The sequence below is a fragment of the Patagioenas fasciata genome, chromosome 4 (assembly GCF_037038585.1).
Source record: "Patagioenas fasciata isolate bPatFas1 chromosome 4, bPatFas1.hap1, whole genome shotgun sequence".
Lineage (NCBI taxonomy): Eukaryota > Metazoa > Chordata > Aves > Columbiformes > Columbidae > Patagioenas > Patagioenas fasciata.
In genome coordinates, this window is record NC_092523.1 from 55,562,239 (window position 1) to 55,575,604 (window position 13,366).

At 40.8% G+C, this 13,366-nt stretch overlaps 1 protein-coding gene across 1 annotated transcript in view; it reads right to left on the reverse strand.

Moving 5' to 3' along the window:
- Positions 1 to 2,842: 2,842 nt before the first annotated feature.
- Positions 2,843 to 13,366, reverse strand: part of ANTXR2 (ANTXR cell adhesion molecule 2) — a 125,354-nt gene continuing 114,830 nt past the window's right edge. The window contains exon 17 of the mRNA XM_065836686.2: positions 2,843 to 4,704. Within this exon, the coding sequence (XP_065692758.1) occupies positions 4,666 to 4,704 (39 nt within the window). The 3' untranslated portion in view covers positions 2,843 to 4,665. The remainder of the gene's footprint in view (positions 4,705 to 13,366) is intronic.

The window sequence follows — 13,366 nt, forward strand, 5'->3', positions numbered from 1 at the left end:
GCATTCATGCAATGCTTGTGACTCGGAATGAACCTGCATCATGGCACTCAAGAAAATTCCCCTACCTTTCACCTTAGACACATCAGCCTGACCTGTCTACTGTGGTTTAAGCCCAGCAGAATAATGTTTGACGAAGGCTGTAGTTCGTGTTAAATTAAAAAACAACTGAAAGGGAACACTTAAAACATCACTTTTATTTCATATTAACTCCAGCCAATTAACTTGTGCTATTATCAAAATGTATAAAATAAAATAAGCCTTGTTAAGATCCTAATGTCCACAACAATGTTTCCTGTTCCTATAAACCCTGCTTTCTGTGTCATAACAGTAGCTCCTCAAAGACTGGTGGTTATTTATGCACTTCGTATATCACGCTTTAGGAAAAAGAAGAACAAAAAAACCTCACCGGTGTGATTCTCTTGCTGGGATACTCTCCCATGTAGTGAGTTATGCATTCTGTGTCTCAGCATGATCAAGTCAAAAAAGCATCAATAAATCCCTTAAAAATTGAGAGATTTGTGTCTCATTGCAGACCCAGTTTTGTTTAAACAGCTTGCCTGCGAACAGCATTTGCAGACATGAAGAATTACCAGGGAACCAAGCATAAAACCAGTGAAACCAACTTTCCATTTTCCTAACACTTCAGACTTTTTCTGCTTAGCTATACTACACCTGAAACAGATTTCGAAGTACCTGGTGGCATCTGGGTGGGAATCCATTTAGATTTTATTTCTTGTCCCCTGGAATTGACACTTGCTTCCCTGTAATTACTTCGCATCGTGTTGTACATCCCCAGTATCTTGTCAGCACACTGTCGTCGTGAGAAAGGTGTGTATCATTTATAAAGCTGGTATTGAGGCAGAACTTGTAGTTCAACTATAATGAAAGGAAATCAGTGCTGAGCATCTGTGCAATATGAGGCATTTGCAGGTAAGTGAAATAACACATCATTTAGGAGAAAAATTATTACAACCTCTCAAGGCATTTTTAAATTGCCAGGCCACAGGATATTTTAAGGTTTATTCTTTTCTTTGCTCTGTGTAATCTTCATGTTTACAACATTGAAAACCCAAGCATGTTCTGGTTTTGAAGTGCAGGTTCCATACCCCCTATTCCCTTTAGAGACCAAACCAGAGCATCCCAAGTGCTGATTACAGGCTCATAGTGCCATACAGGTGGTTTTATTTGTGGAGTTTGGCTCGGAATGGCAGTCTTGTCGGCTGCTTACTGGGGCCATCGCAGCTATCGGCTCATTTGGTGCAGAATGGAAACCCAGGGCATGTGTTCCTGGAAAACTCTGTGCTTTCTTGAGAGGAGAAACTTCTCTGAATATATGCTCTTTCTCCTGTAATTTGGGAGAGATCAGAATTTTCCTAAACCAGTTTAACTTGTCAAGTTTTATGCCACCCAACACCTGTAGTTGCTTTGTAATTTCTGTTTTAAAGGCATTTTTGACATGAAAATAAGATACTGAAATAAGAGCAGGGATCTTCTTAAATAATCATTTCAGACTGTGGTGTTTATATATATACTGCTAAGTAGAAAGTTTTCTGGATCATTTTGGTGCTTATTTCATTTTCCAAGAGACTGTTACTGATCTTACGCAGACTAAAATAGATAAAAACAAAGTTACCAGGATGTAGCCTTTTTGAAAGGAGATATCCAAAGTCTTAATGCTAGGGATGTACTATCTTAAACCCACTGATTGTGGTTTTCTCAAGCATTTTGAGCTCTTGTGCCAAGGATATCTTATATTGTGCCATTTTGAATCAGTAGATTTTGAAGTATTATTACCCTTTTTCTCTTGCCCCCCAAATTATTTGTGACAGATATTCCACACTGTATAATAATGAAACGCTTAGGATATTATCTTCAACTGAATGGAAAGTGTAACATACTGTAGAATCATGACAATTAGAAGAGAAGATCAATGTAGATACCTGAAATATGGTTTTGCTTGGTATCAGCCACTCGGTGAAAAATTGTGTGTTCCGCAGTTTTTAATGAATATGAATAGACAGGAGAAAATACTATTTTTATTATCTAATTATTATTAGATTTATGTTTCTGTGGCTCTGTTTGTTAGAAATGTTCTTTGAGAGACAGCACATACGTGTGAGGGAAAAAAATCCTCTTGATCTGCATTTTTTCCTGTTATGCAACATGCTGCTCAATATGCAAGCTGACTATTCCAGAGAGATTGCAAAAGAAGTGTTGCATTTACATTAAAAATGGTGGAAAAATAAGTAAAACGGAGCAGAGTTTATTTTAACTTTGTGTCTGATGAGATCAGTGTTTCTACCCGTACTCCCTCAGTAACTTGGAGTGGTGCAGAACCTCATCTATGTTCCAGAAAACCTATGTAATTTTGGTTCTTCATCTCAAGTTAAGCTGGAGAGTACACAGAGGTTAAATCAATGGCCTGAAATAAACCAAAGACTTGTTGGCAGTTGGGCTTTGTGGATCAAACCAGCCTCTTGTACGCAACTGTGTTGAAACGTCCCCAACCAACGGCCAGTGGTACAGAACTGCGATCATGCTCCACGCAGTAGCGACAAGCAATCTCTGTGGGCACTTTATTGTTCTCGTTACATGACTGATGCTGCATACTGTACAAGCCAGCGTCTGACACATTTGCAGTCGCTGTAGAAGAGTCAGAAACCCCCAAGTTAGGCTGTGACAGGAATTCTAGGCACGCCACGTGGTGCCGCAGGAAGGTGGTTCATCTTCTGAAGCTGACATCAAGGGTGACCGCATAGCTGGCAAAATGAAGGTGGAAGTTGTGAAAAGAATGAGAGGCTGGAGGGGAGAAAAAGAAGGAGGAGAAAATGATCGCTGAAACTTCAGTTAATAATTTTATTTATAGTCTAATGTGCACACATGGCTGTTGATGAGGCTACCAGTAACATAAATAAACTCAAGCAAAAGATGTAAGCGAGTGGATATATGTAAAGGCTTCTTTGGGCAGTGCCATGAATTTGGACATTGACCAAAAGAATTATTTATGTCCCTTGCAATTTCAATGAAGAGCACAAAGGAGATAATTAGACTAGGATGCTTCGCATTGCTCTTTCCATCTTGTACACATTCATGCCCACCAAATGTGAAATGTTCGCCTTTTCCCCTCCAATGTGATGGTTGTTGAACTTATTTTTAGTGTCATTTGATAAGCCTCCCTGCTCACAGAGAGACATCCCACTGACCCAGCCACTGGTCATTGTCTATACCAGTTCCCATCAAAGCGGGCGCGCTTTGTCAGGTTTCGACTCGAATATCCATTTTGCATCTGAAGTACAGTATCGAAAGTGACTGGATCATTTGAGCCTTTTTCTTCAGCTGCTCCCTCCTTCCTCCCCCACAGTGTTTCCGCTCACGCTAACATAATTTGGCATCGTCAACGTGACACAACACTGGTTTTTCTAAAAAATTATAATTCATACATTGTCAATGTTTTGTGATGGCTGGTGCTCCTGTAAATTTAATTTCTAAATTGATGGAAGGAGGTCTTTTTCCACTGCAGAATTTTAACCAATGCTCGGTGCCCCCTTGAAAACCGAGTAATGCACATACAGTAATAGGTCATTCAATGTCAAAAGGCATAAAAAAGATGAGCAAAATCTTCACAGGCTGCTGCTTGCTGTTGCCTTTAATTATATTAATTAAACTTTGAAATTCTCATGCAAAGAGAGTTGCTGGCTTGTGACTCTGAAGAGCCCTTGGAGATTCGGGGGCGGGGGGAACCCTGAGATACCAGCTTAGTGGCTACTGCTTATTTAATCTTAAAAAAAAAAAAAAGCCACCAACACAAGCCTACTACTGCTAGGTATGTTTGTAGATGATGATGTTTTATGCGCTACTGAACTCTGAATGCAGGAAAGGGGGAAAAAAACACCAGCCACAGTGTCAAGGTCTTGAAGCATCAGTCCCTCAAACTCTGCTCAAAATCTCTGGTTACAGGCTGTCTTCCCGTAGAATAACGCTCGGTTAATTTTCTTCCTGTCCCGGGTGCATAATGAAAGAAAGGTGTCTTCAAAAACTAAAGGGCAAAGTCTTGCTTGCTACCAATACCTTGAGGCATCCTGTCTACATTTTGTCATGCGTGTGCACTTTTCAGTGTTAGAATGACAAGATTTTCAGTCAGAAGGTTCCCGTAAGGCACGATGCGATGAGAGACTCAGAAGGCTTTTGTGATCTGACATGGCTGTAAGGCAGTCATCTCTAGCAGTTGCTTAGCCTGCTAGGAATTTTTATCCTCTGCCTTTGGCTAGTGGTCCCTAATTAAATAATACGTGCCATCTTTGCATCTCTGCTAAAAGCACATTAGGTCCTGAGAATTTGTAATCCTTAAAAAACTAGAAAATTACAAAAATAGGAAAACGTCATCATCTTTGTTTGTCTGTACTCTCCCTTTGGTGTTCTATAAAAGCATAGGCATGCAAGTCAATGCTTCTCATTGCTGTTGCAAATCACTGAGTATTAACATACTGGGGTGAAACACATGAGCTTGGTGCAGCAGTGCTGGCTCCTGGAAGTGGGGAATGCAGAAACCATCTAAGTTCAGGCTTGAAGATGGTTCAAGAAAGGCGAGGAAGTGCACGGTTCTCTCTGCTTGGTTGAAAAGTGTCAATGTGGCTGTCTTTCCTCCTTGTATCCTCTTCTCCTCCTTCACTGAGACTGAACTCGGGTGAAGTTGATACATCGACCCTGAGGGGAGGTGGGAAAGACAAAAACTCTTATTGGCGGAGTAATAAATGCAACCAAAATTTTCAAATGCTGAATATTATATGCTAGAAGAAGACTATAATTTAAATTCAGATGTTTATGAAAATAACATACTCATGAAAAACCTTGTATGAATTAATGGAAATTACCCAGAGTAAGGCACTACATTTGACTTACAAATTCATGATGTTAGGAAAGCAGCGATGACACGGAAGACACATTTTGAACACTCAGGTCTTCTGTGAGGATAATTTACAAATCTGAGTAGTGAGCAAACTCAAACCTGTCTCAACATGGAAAAGGAAGATCATGGCAAAGAGAGATACTCCCCAGGGATCTCCCTCAAGCCAAGTCCTCATGCAGTGCAGCACAGATAGATGTAACTCTTTGTTAGCAGAGCTACTGCTGATTTGAAATTTTATTTTATTAGCAATAACCCAAGCTCTACATCTATAAAATCTGTTCTTATGCACTTAAAATCACTGTGCACTAAAAGGAAAAGCAGTTTCTCTTGGTGCCATACTCAAGTAAATACCACTCTCCCATAAATGGTCCCAGATTAATCTTGACAGCTTTTGGTGTCGCTGAACATGAAACAAATGCACTAGCGAAAATCATGACCTTTTTTTATTAATTTGGGATAAGCAGTGAAAAATTGCCAGTCACTTCACGGAGCTTATTTGAATGCCCAAATTCCAAACTGATGATCAGTTTTGGAAGTAGGCTGTGCTCCCAGCACAATAGCTCCTCTCTTCAAACAGCTCTTCTGGCCATAGCAGTGATACCTTTTCTTTCTGTGATGGAACAAGACAGCTTACATCAAGCCTTTGTTCAGGACTTCTCCACCCAGAGAAAGTAATTCTCCAAAATACTACATGGAAGCATTAGGTACTTGTATGAAAATGCATTGGGTATGATTAGTGAACACCAACCACTATTTAATATTTTGGTGTGAGGTTCTTAATTACCAAGTCTCTCCATTTGAGTGGGCTGTGTAACATAAAATCTATTACAAATGGTTCTCTCTGTCCTGTGTGGGAGATGCTCAGAGATGTGCAGGGGTGCAGATTTCAGAGTTTACAGGGACTTGACTTGAAAATCTCCACAAAAGGAAAAAAGCTGAGCCTGTTTTCTGTTCTCTGTTTCTTTCAATTTCTGCTTGAGGACTTTGAAATTATCCTGTCTATGAAGCAATTTATAAGAGAACTTCTAACGATGATAGCAAGTTAACTTCTAGTCTTGGAATATGCAGCCGCTCTTAACCTTTGAATCTGTATTTTCTTTTTAAAGATGCATGGTTGTGGGTAAAATTACTGCTTTCTTCTTAAAAGTGGCATTATCATAGGAAATTAGAGCTGCATTTCATGTTCCTTTCATTTATTTTATTTTAATTTTATTTATTATTTTAATATATTATTTATATTTCTTTTATTATAATTTCATTTATTATCTAAATGTTTTACTGGTTAAGAGGGCAGGTGATTTCACACAGTGTTATTTGGCATTATTGGCAAGTCTCAGCTGGCACCTGCCCTTGACTGGCATGGAAGGGGCAGCGTTCTGATGCAGGAAGATTTTCCTAATACTCTTCTAATGATTCTACTTCTGGCAATTGTATGATCAATAGAAAAGTGGTGAATAAGTGGGTACAGTAGTTGTACTAACTTCTAGCTGCCACCATCTGTTATTATAAATGCAGAAGAGATGCAGAGAGATGAACCAGAAGTGCATATAAATGCAGAAGAGATGTAAAGAGATTCCTTTAAAGGCAAACTGTAATATGTCTGTACATCCTTATGCACCTTTCCATTTGCCTTGTTTTGTTACAGTTTGGGGGTTTCTTTTGTGTTGGGTTTTTGTTGTTTGGGGCTTTTGTTCTGGTTTGGTTTTGTTTTTGTGGAGTCTTTGTTTTAAGTAAGCATATCAAAATGAATTGTGGTAGAAGCAAAGTATTTCTAGAGCATAAAATCTGGAAATGCTGTGCAACTCAAACACTTCTGGCAACAGAGCTAATGTTAAACAAACACTGACAGCAAGGATGTTTACATCCAAGTTAATGCCACAATGGAAAACCAACACTCTTCAGAACAACAGTGGAAAACAGGTAATGAGGGAATCACAGCAGTTCTCAGATGATGTAATTAATACTACAATTTACCCAATGTTACAGACTTTTTAACTTTGTTTGTAGCTTTCCCACCATTATTTAAAGAAGTTACCAGTGCATGTATTTATATGCATTTTGGGCAAAAGATTTTACTATTATTCATCTTGGTGTTTGCATTCAATTTTCATTTAGAAGGCATTTGAGTGGCTCAGTGCTTTACCTGAGTCTAAAATAATCACTGGAAGAAAAACAAGTTCTTCAAGGCCTGATTGCAGGAAGTCAGTAAGTGCAGTGTGTTAACAGGGTCTGAGTGTATTTTTAGGTCTTTCAAATGAAAACAAGGCCTTTGATAAAAGAAGTAATTTTTTGTGTACAATTTAATACTCACAGAAGACAGAGCTGTAATCAGGATGCTGGAAAAATACACTGAAAGTGCTATTTAATGAGAAGGTCAGGAACATTGTAGTGTCATTAATGGAACGGTAAATACTGCGTGTTGGCATAGTAGAGAACAGCTTTTGCCTTTAGGTAATCGGATGTGACAAGGTGCATGGTTTCACAATACCTACACATGTAATGTGTAAGTAGTGGCTTTCAAGCCAACAAAAAGGCCTTTGAGCTCTTATCATGCTTGCAGTTTAAGTCTAACTTGCACAATTACCATATATACTTTTCATATTATGATTTCTTAGCAAAAGGTAAGCAGGAGGAAAATATTTACTTCAGCAGTAACATTAAAGTGAGACACTATAGAGCTTGGGGGAGTGTGAAGGCTTTTCCGTAGTTATTTTCTTACAGTGTCATCTGTTAGGGTTTTGGTTCCCTTTCACCCTTGAGGTGTTCCAGCGCCAAGCAGGTTACAGGAGCTCCCCCACAGGAAGGAACATTTCTCTCTTTTTCACTAGAGCTCAGCTAAATATTCTGATGGTGCCTCCAAATTCTGTTACCTACAAAACACCATTAATGGGAGAATCTCAGAGCACCTAAGAAATACCAGCTATCAAAACACCATTTGCTGTCAGTATCAAGACAACAATAGATAATAAAAAGTATGCTGTAAATAGTGTGAGGAGATTGAAAACCATTCACATTCTAGACGGGCAAAAAAGGAAATAGACCAAAAGTAAAAAGACTAATTTTCAGTTCTTTTAAGGATTTATCCCTCCAGATCAAACTCACATGAACTGTAGGTTTTCATCAACTGAAAACTGGGTTGTATGTGATGTAATGAGTATCACAGTATTCATGCAAGTTGGTTTTGGGAAAAAGATGCATACTTGTGTAAGTCATCTCTTTCATTATTAGGATCAGCTTTTAGAAACAGAATATTAAATTTTTCTTCTGGTTAATCTGAACTTTACAAAAAGGGCTATTTACTTCACTAGAAGCACTATTTACTAAACAGCAGATTCATCTGTCTATTATTTGCCTTCACAATTAAAACATGCTTGTTCTATGTAACTAATTACACCAATTAATTACCATCCTAGCGGCATTGTCATGATCCGTCAGTTTGGTGAGTTAATGTTACACTCATGTACCATACTCAATTAAACAATCAATACAACCAATTTGAAATCAGTTGTATCATGCCTTATAAATCACTGCATCATAAACCTTAACAATACCAACATGGAGTCAGTATAAAATGGAACTAAATTAGTGGTTTAGGACTGGAGTAATTAAAAAATGAGTTATGCAAGTATTCTGGGATCTCCATGTGGAATGTGGGAGTTGTCTCCATGTACCACATGCAAAAGAAAAAAAAACAAGCCTTAACTCATGAAGATGAACCGCAGGTACTGCAGGAGAAGAATATGGCATGTATATTACATCAAAGCCATTTCTTAAATTCTTGCATATCTGACTGAATTTAAGCTACAGGGATAACAGGATAAATTAAATTCCTTGCAGGGCACATAATCTCAAGGGAGATGGATGCTCGCACTGGAATGCACATTAGGGCCTGGTAATGTCCCCCTTAAAAGGCACCAAGAGGTGCCTGCAGAAACAGCCATGTTTCCTCCTCCAGCATGACCTTGTGTGAGGCTGTACAGCTCTGCTGGAACAGAGCACTCGGCATTTGGAGGAGGATACCTTTTGGACCACACTCTGATGTAAGCCTGGAACTCATCTGTTGATGTTGGCGAGATAGGTATGAAAAGCACTTTAATTTGTACGTGTGCCTGTGTGGGCAAACACATGCCGCCTTCCAGCGATTCTGTAATGTGCCACTGGACTCTTTGTGGAGGCAGCGGGGAGAACTTCCCAGGCTCCTCTGGAGCCGAGCCCACTTCCTGCTCTGCCAGAGCTGGCCTGCCACATTCAGAGCTTTGTACCGATATTCACTGGGTAGCTCCTGTGTGATCTAGAGGGTAAATTAGGTTTTGCTTCTCTGCTGTGTTCTTTTAAACTGAATTGCAGACTTTCTGTTCTTTAGGTTTAAAGCTGCAAACATGTACGACCATAAAACTTTATGTCCTGGTCAGTCATTTAAAACTGTTGAGCTGGGTTTTCTTCCTCTTCTGAAGTACTACAGATGGAAGACACACTGTTCAGCAAAAAAAAAGTTTCAAAATGTGGAGGGATGGGAATGAGAGGCAGTACTCTCCTGGAGATGATTAACCTACATGAGGTTACACAGCAATGTGTCCAGGTGGGTTTTGAATGTCTCCAGAGTAGGAGACTCAACAACTCCCCTGGGCAGCCTGTTCCAGTTCTCTGTCACTCTCACTGAGAAGAAACTTCTTCTGATATTTAAGTGGAACCTCCTGTGTTCCAGTTTGAACCCGTTACCCCTTGTCTTATCATTGGTTGTCACCGAAAAGAGCATGGCTCCATCCTCATGATACTCACCCTTTATATATATTTATAAACATTAATAAGGTCACCCCTCAGTCTCCTCTTCTCCAAGCTAAAGAGACCCAGCTCCCTCAGCCTTTCCTCATAAGGCAGATGCTCCACTCCCTTAATCATCTTTGTTGCCCTGCGCTGGACTCTCTCCAGCAGTTCCCTGTCCTTCTTGAACTGAGGAGCCCGGAACTGGACACAATATTCCAGATGCGGTTTCACCAGGGCAGAGTAGAGGGCAAGGAGAACCTCTTTCGACCTACTAACCACCCCCCTTCTAATACACCCCAGGATGCCATTGGCCTTCTTGGCCACAGGGGCACAGTGCTGGCTCATGGTCATCCTGCTGTCCACCGGACCCCCAGGTCCCTTTCCCCTACACTGCTCTCTCATAGGTCATTCCCCAACTTATACTGGTACCTGGGGTTGTTCCCGCCCAGATGCAATACTCTACATTTGCTCTTGTTATATTTCATTAAATTTTTCCTGCCCAACTCTCCAGCCTGTCCAGGTCTCTCTGGATGGCAGCACAGCCTTCTGGTGTGTCACCCACTCCTCCCAGCTTCATGTCATCAGCAAACTTGCTGATAGTGCACTGTAGTCCCTCATCCAAGTCATTGATGAGTATGTTGAATAATACTGGCCCCAGTACTGACCTCTGAGGCACTCCACTAGATACAGGCCTCCAACTAGACTCTGCCCCATTGACCACAACTCTCTGGCTTCTTTCCTTCAGCCAGTTCCCAGTCCACCTCACTACCTAATCGTCCAGACTGCACTCCCTCAGTTTAGCTGTGAGGATGCTGTGGGAGACTGTGTCAAATGCTTTACTGAAGTCAAGACAGACCACATCCACTGCTCTGCTGTCATCTATCCACCTCGTTATGTCCTCATAAAAGGCAATGAGTTTGGTCAAGCATGACTTCCCCTTGGTGAAGCCATGTTGACTGCCCCTAGTGGCCCTCTTATCCTTGATATGCCTTGAGATGGCAGCAAGGATAAGTTATTCCATTACTTTCCCAGGCATGGAGGTGAGGCTGACCGGTCTATAGTTACTCGGGTCCCCCTTGCCCGAGTGACTAGAGTCCAGAACAGTTGTGTTTCCCCCTATAAAATTTCATAAAAGATCGGCTCATTTTGGTCTCAGAGAATCAAGATCCTCCACTGTCTGTCACTGACATACCAGCAGAAGCTGAGAATCATGTGCTGCTACCCCCAGCTGCAGAGTCCCCATAAAGAGACCATACCCTTTTGGGATTTGTCATTTATATGGCACACGTGAGGTCTGTGCTTTCCAGCACGATTGATAAGTGCCCACGTAGCTGTGAGGAAGGATAGACTTTTAAGATAATGTCACTCCAGAGACAAGTATTTAGCAATGTCATTTATGTTGGCCCTGTCTTTGAAGCATTATTAGAGTGTCTTTCATCTCTGTGATCAGTGCACCCCTATTAGCCTAGATTTGTTGTTCCCTAGAAAGCTGTCTTCTCACAACAGCTCTCCACTACATTCTGCTGAGAATGCTGGTGCAGTTAGGATCATCAGACGAGAATCTAGTTTACCTCGTTCTACTTCCTACACTTTATTTTCATGTGACCCAGCCAGCAGTTTGCCTTCCTATAAGGAGTCAAAATTTGGGGTATTGAGTTATTCATCCTTTTCAGTGAAGAACAGGACATTTTGTCTTTGCTAATGCAAGAGAGCAGGCAATTTCCTGCTTTCCAAACCTCTTTAGAATCATTAACTCCCAATACAGAGCTTACTGGGGATAATAAACTCCTATGTGTGCTCCTGACTTGCACACTTATGGCCGGTGGTGACAATAAAAGGCCCTTTTAAAGGCCTAAGACTGGTAGGGATGCAAATAAGGCACTGAGATGCCAGCACTGGCACCACTTTCCCCAAAGTCCTGTAACAAGGGCTGAATGGCAGTGGATATCTCCTTTCTGGAAACATCCCACTGCTTCCCTTCAGCAGAGCCTTTTACCACAGAGTGGAACAAGACAGCAGCTTGTGCCGACACACCAGTGTCGGGTTCAGGAGCCAAGCCCTGCTGTGTTACAACCTTCAGAAAGGGATATCAGTGATCTTCCCTCGCTGCAGCCCACAAAAGCAACATTAACTAGAGCTAGTGTCACCTTGCCCCCATCTCCTGGGCATTAAAATTCTACCAGCATTAACATTCGTGCACTTCTTTACTAGCTCCCCGCTCGGGATGTATTTCACTGCTATAACCGTTATAATATTACACTCGCCTCATAAATATCCATTGACAAGCTGGTGCATACAACTGAAGTTAAGTTTAAATACATATAGGGTTTTTTTCAAGATAACTGATTTATATGTTTACTTTGGAGAAGAGCTGCTAACCCACCCATGTCTGTGCAGCTCTACATAGCATTCAGAGATTTAAACTCACATCTCTCTTTCTCATGCTCGCTCTTTGTCCCCGATGATCAGGTAATCCCTTGTCCCAGAGACCCGGGAAGCTCAGAACATTTTAAGAATGTGAAATAGGCTTTACACTTCTGTCAACAGAAACCTATGTGGTCTGTTGCCAAGCCCTTATTGCTGAAACCTCGTCTCTGCAGAAGTGTGCTGCTAGCAGCGTGGTTATTTTATATAGAACAAAATAATTTTAAATTGTCTGAATTGCCTATCCTTGTATATGTCTCCTTTATTACCTGCATAAAACCACCCACCACACGTTTCAGTGGCTCCAGGCTCACCAAATGCCATCCTGAGGCAGCACCGTTAGACAGCTGCAAAAGTTGCAAGTGAAGAAGTCTCAGTCAGCATCACTGAAGCACACTATGGTGGGGGATACTTAGCACCTGGGAAAAGATGACTTGCAGTGGTATACACTGCTGGAAGTAGCATTTTTCATGGAACAGATCAGCAATTAATCTCTTAGAGGAATTATCCCGAACTGACATTACTACTACACATCACTACTGATGCAGACATCAGGCTCATTTCTAGGGCTGCCTGAGGAGGTTTTCCCCCCAGAATTACTTAATTGATGGCTGAAATATCACTGACAGAGATGAAGTAAGCTCTGAACCCCAAGAACAACAGTGGGTGGGCTCAAAAATCTTCCTAAAATAACAACCACATAATAAAAAGAAATAACCTACAGATGAATGGTGCTATGTATTTTTACCCTAAGTTAGATTTTTTTTTTCACTCTAGCAATTTTTGCCAGTAACTTGAGATAAGTGGAAAGGCATATATATAAATTGTTTATTATCCACATATTTATGTAGTATGGCCTCCTTAGCATGTGTGCATGAACCTCATGATCTTTCCAAGCATTCTAAAAGTCCTGTAGGTCAACTTTCAAAAGTCACATAATCTGAATTTCAAGAACAGTAGTTTCACAATGAAAACTGGCAGTATCTGCCTTAAAACATGTCTGCTTTGAGGAGAATGTGCCAGTACAATTACAGGTAAATCGGTAGCTGAGTCTGACTTCATAGCCACCTTTAATCCCTCGGTCCTGCTTTAACTGTAGGCAAGTGAAGGTGCAGAAAAGGACAGGACTAAGTTCTTCTAAAAGACAGTTCCTGTCTTTCTGCACCAAATAAACACTGTATTTTAGAGTTTAGGTCAAAAACCAAAACTGCCAGTAATAGGTTCAAAATAGGTATTTTAAAGATGCTATATAAATATATAAAATGCATCATG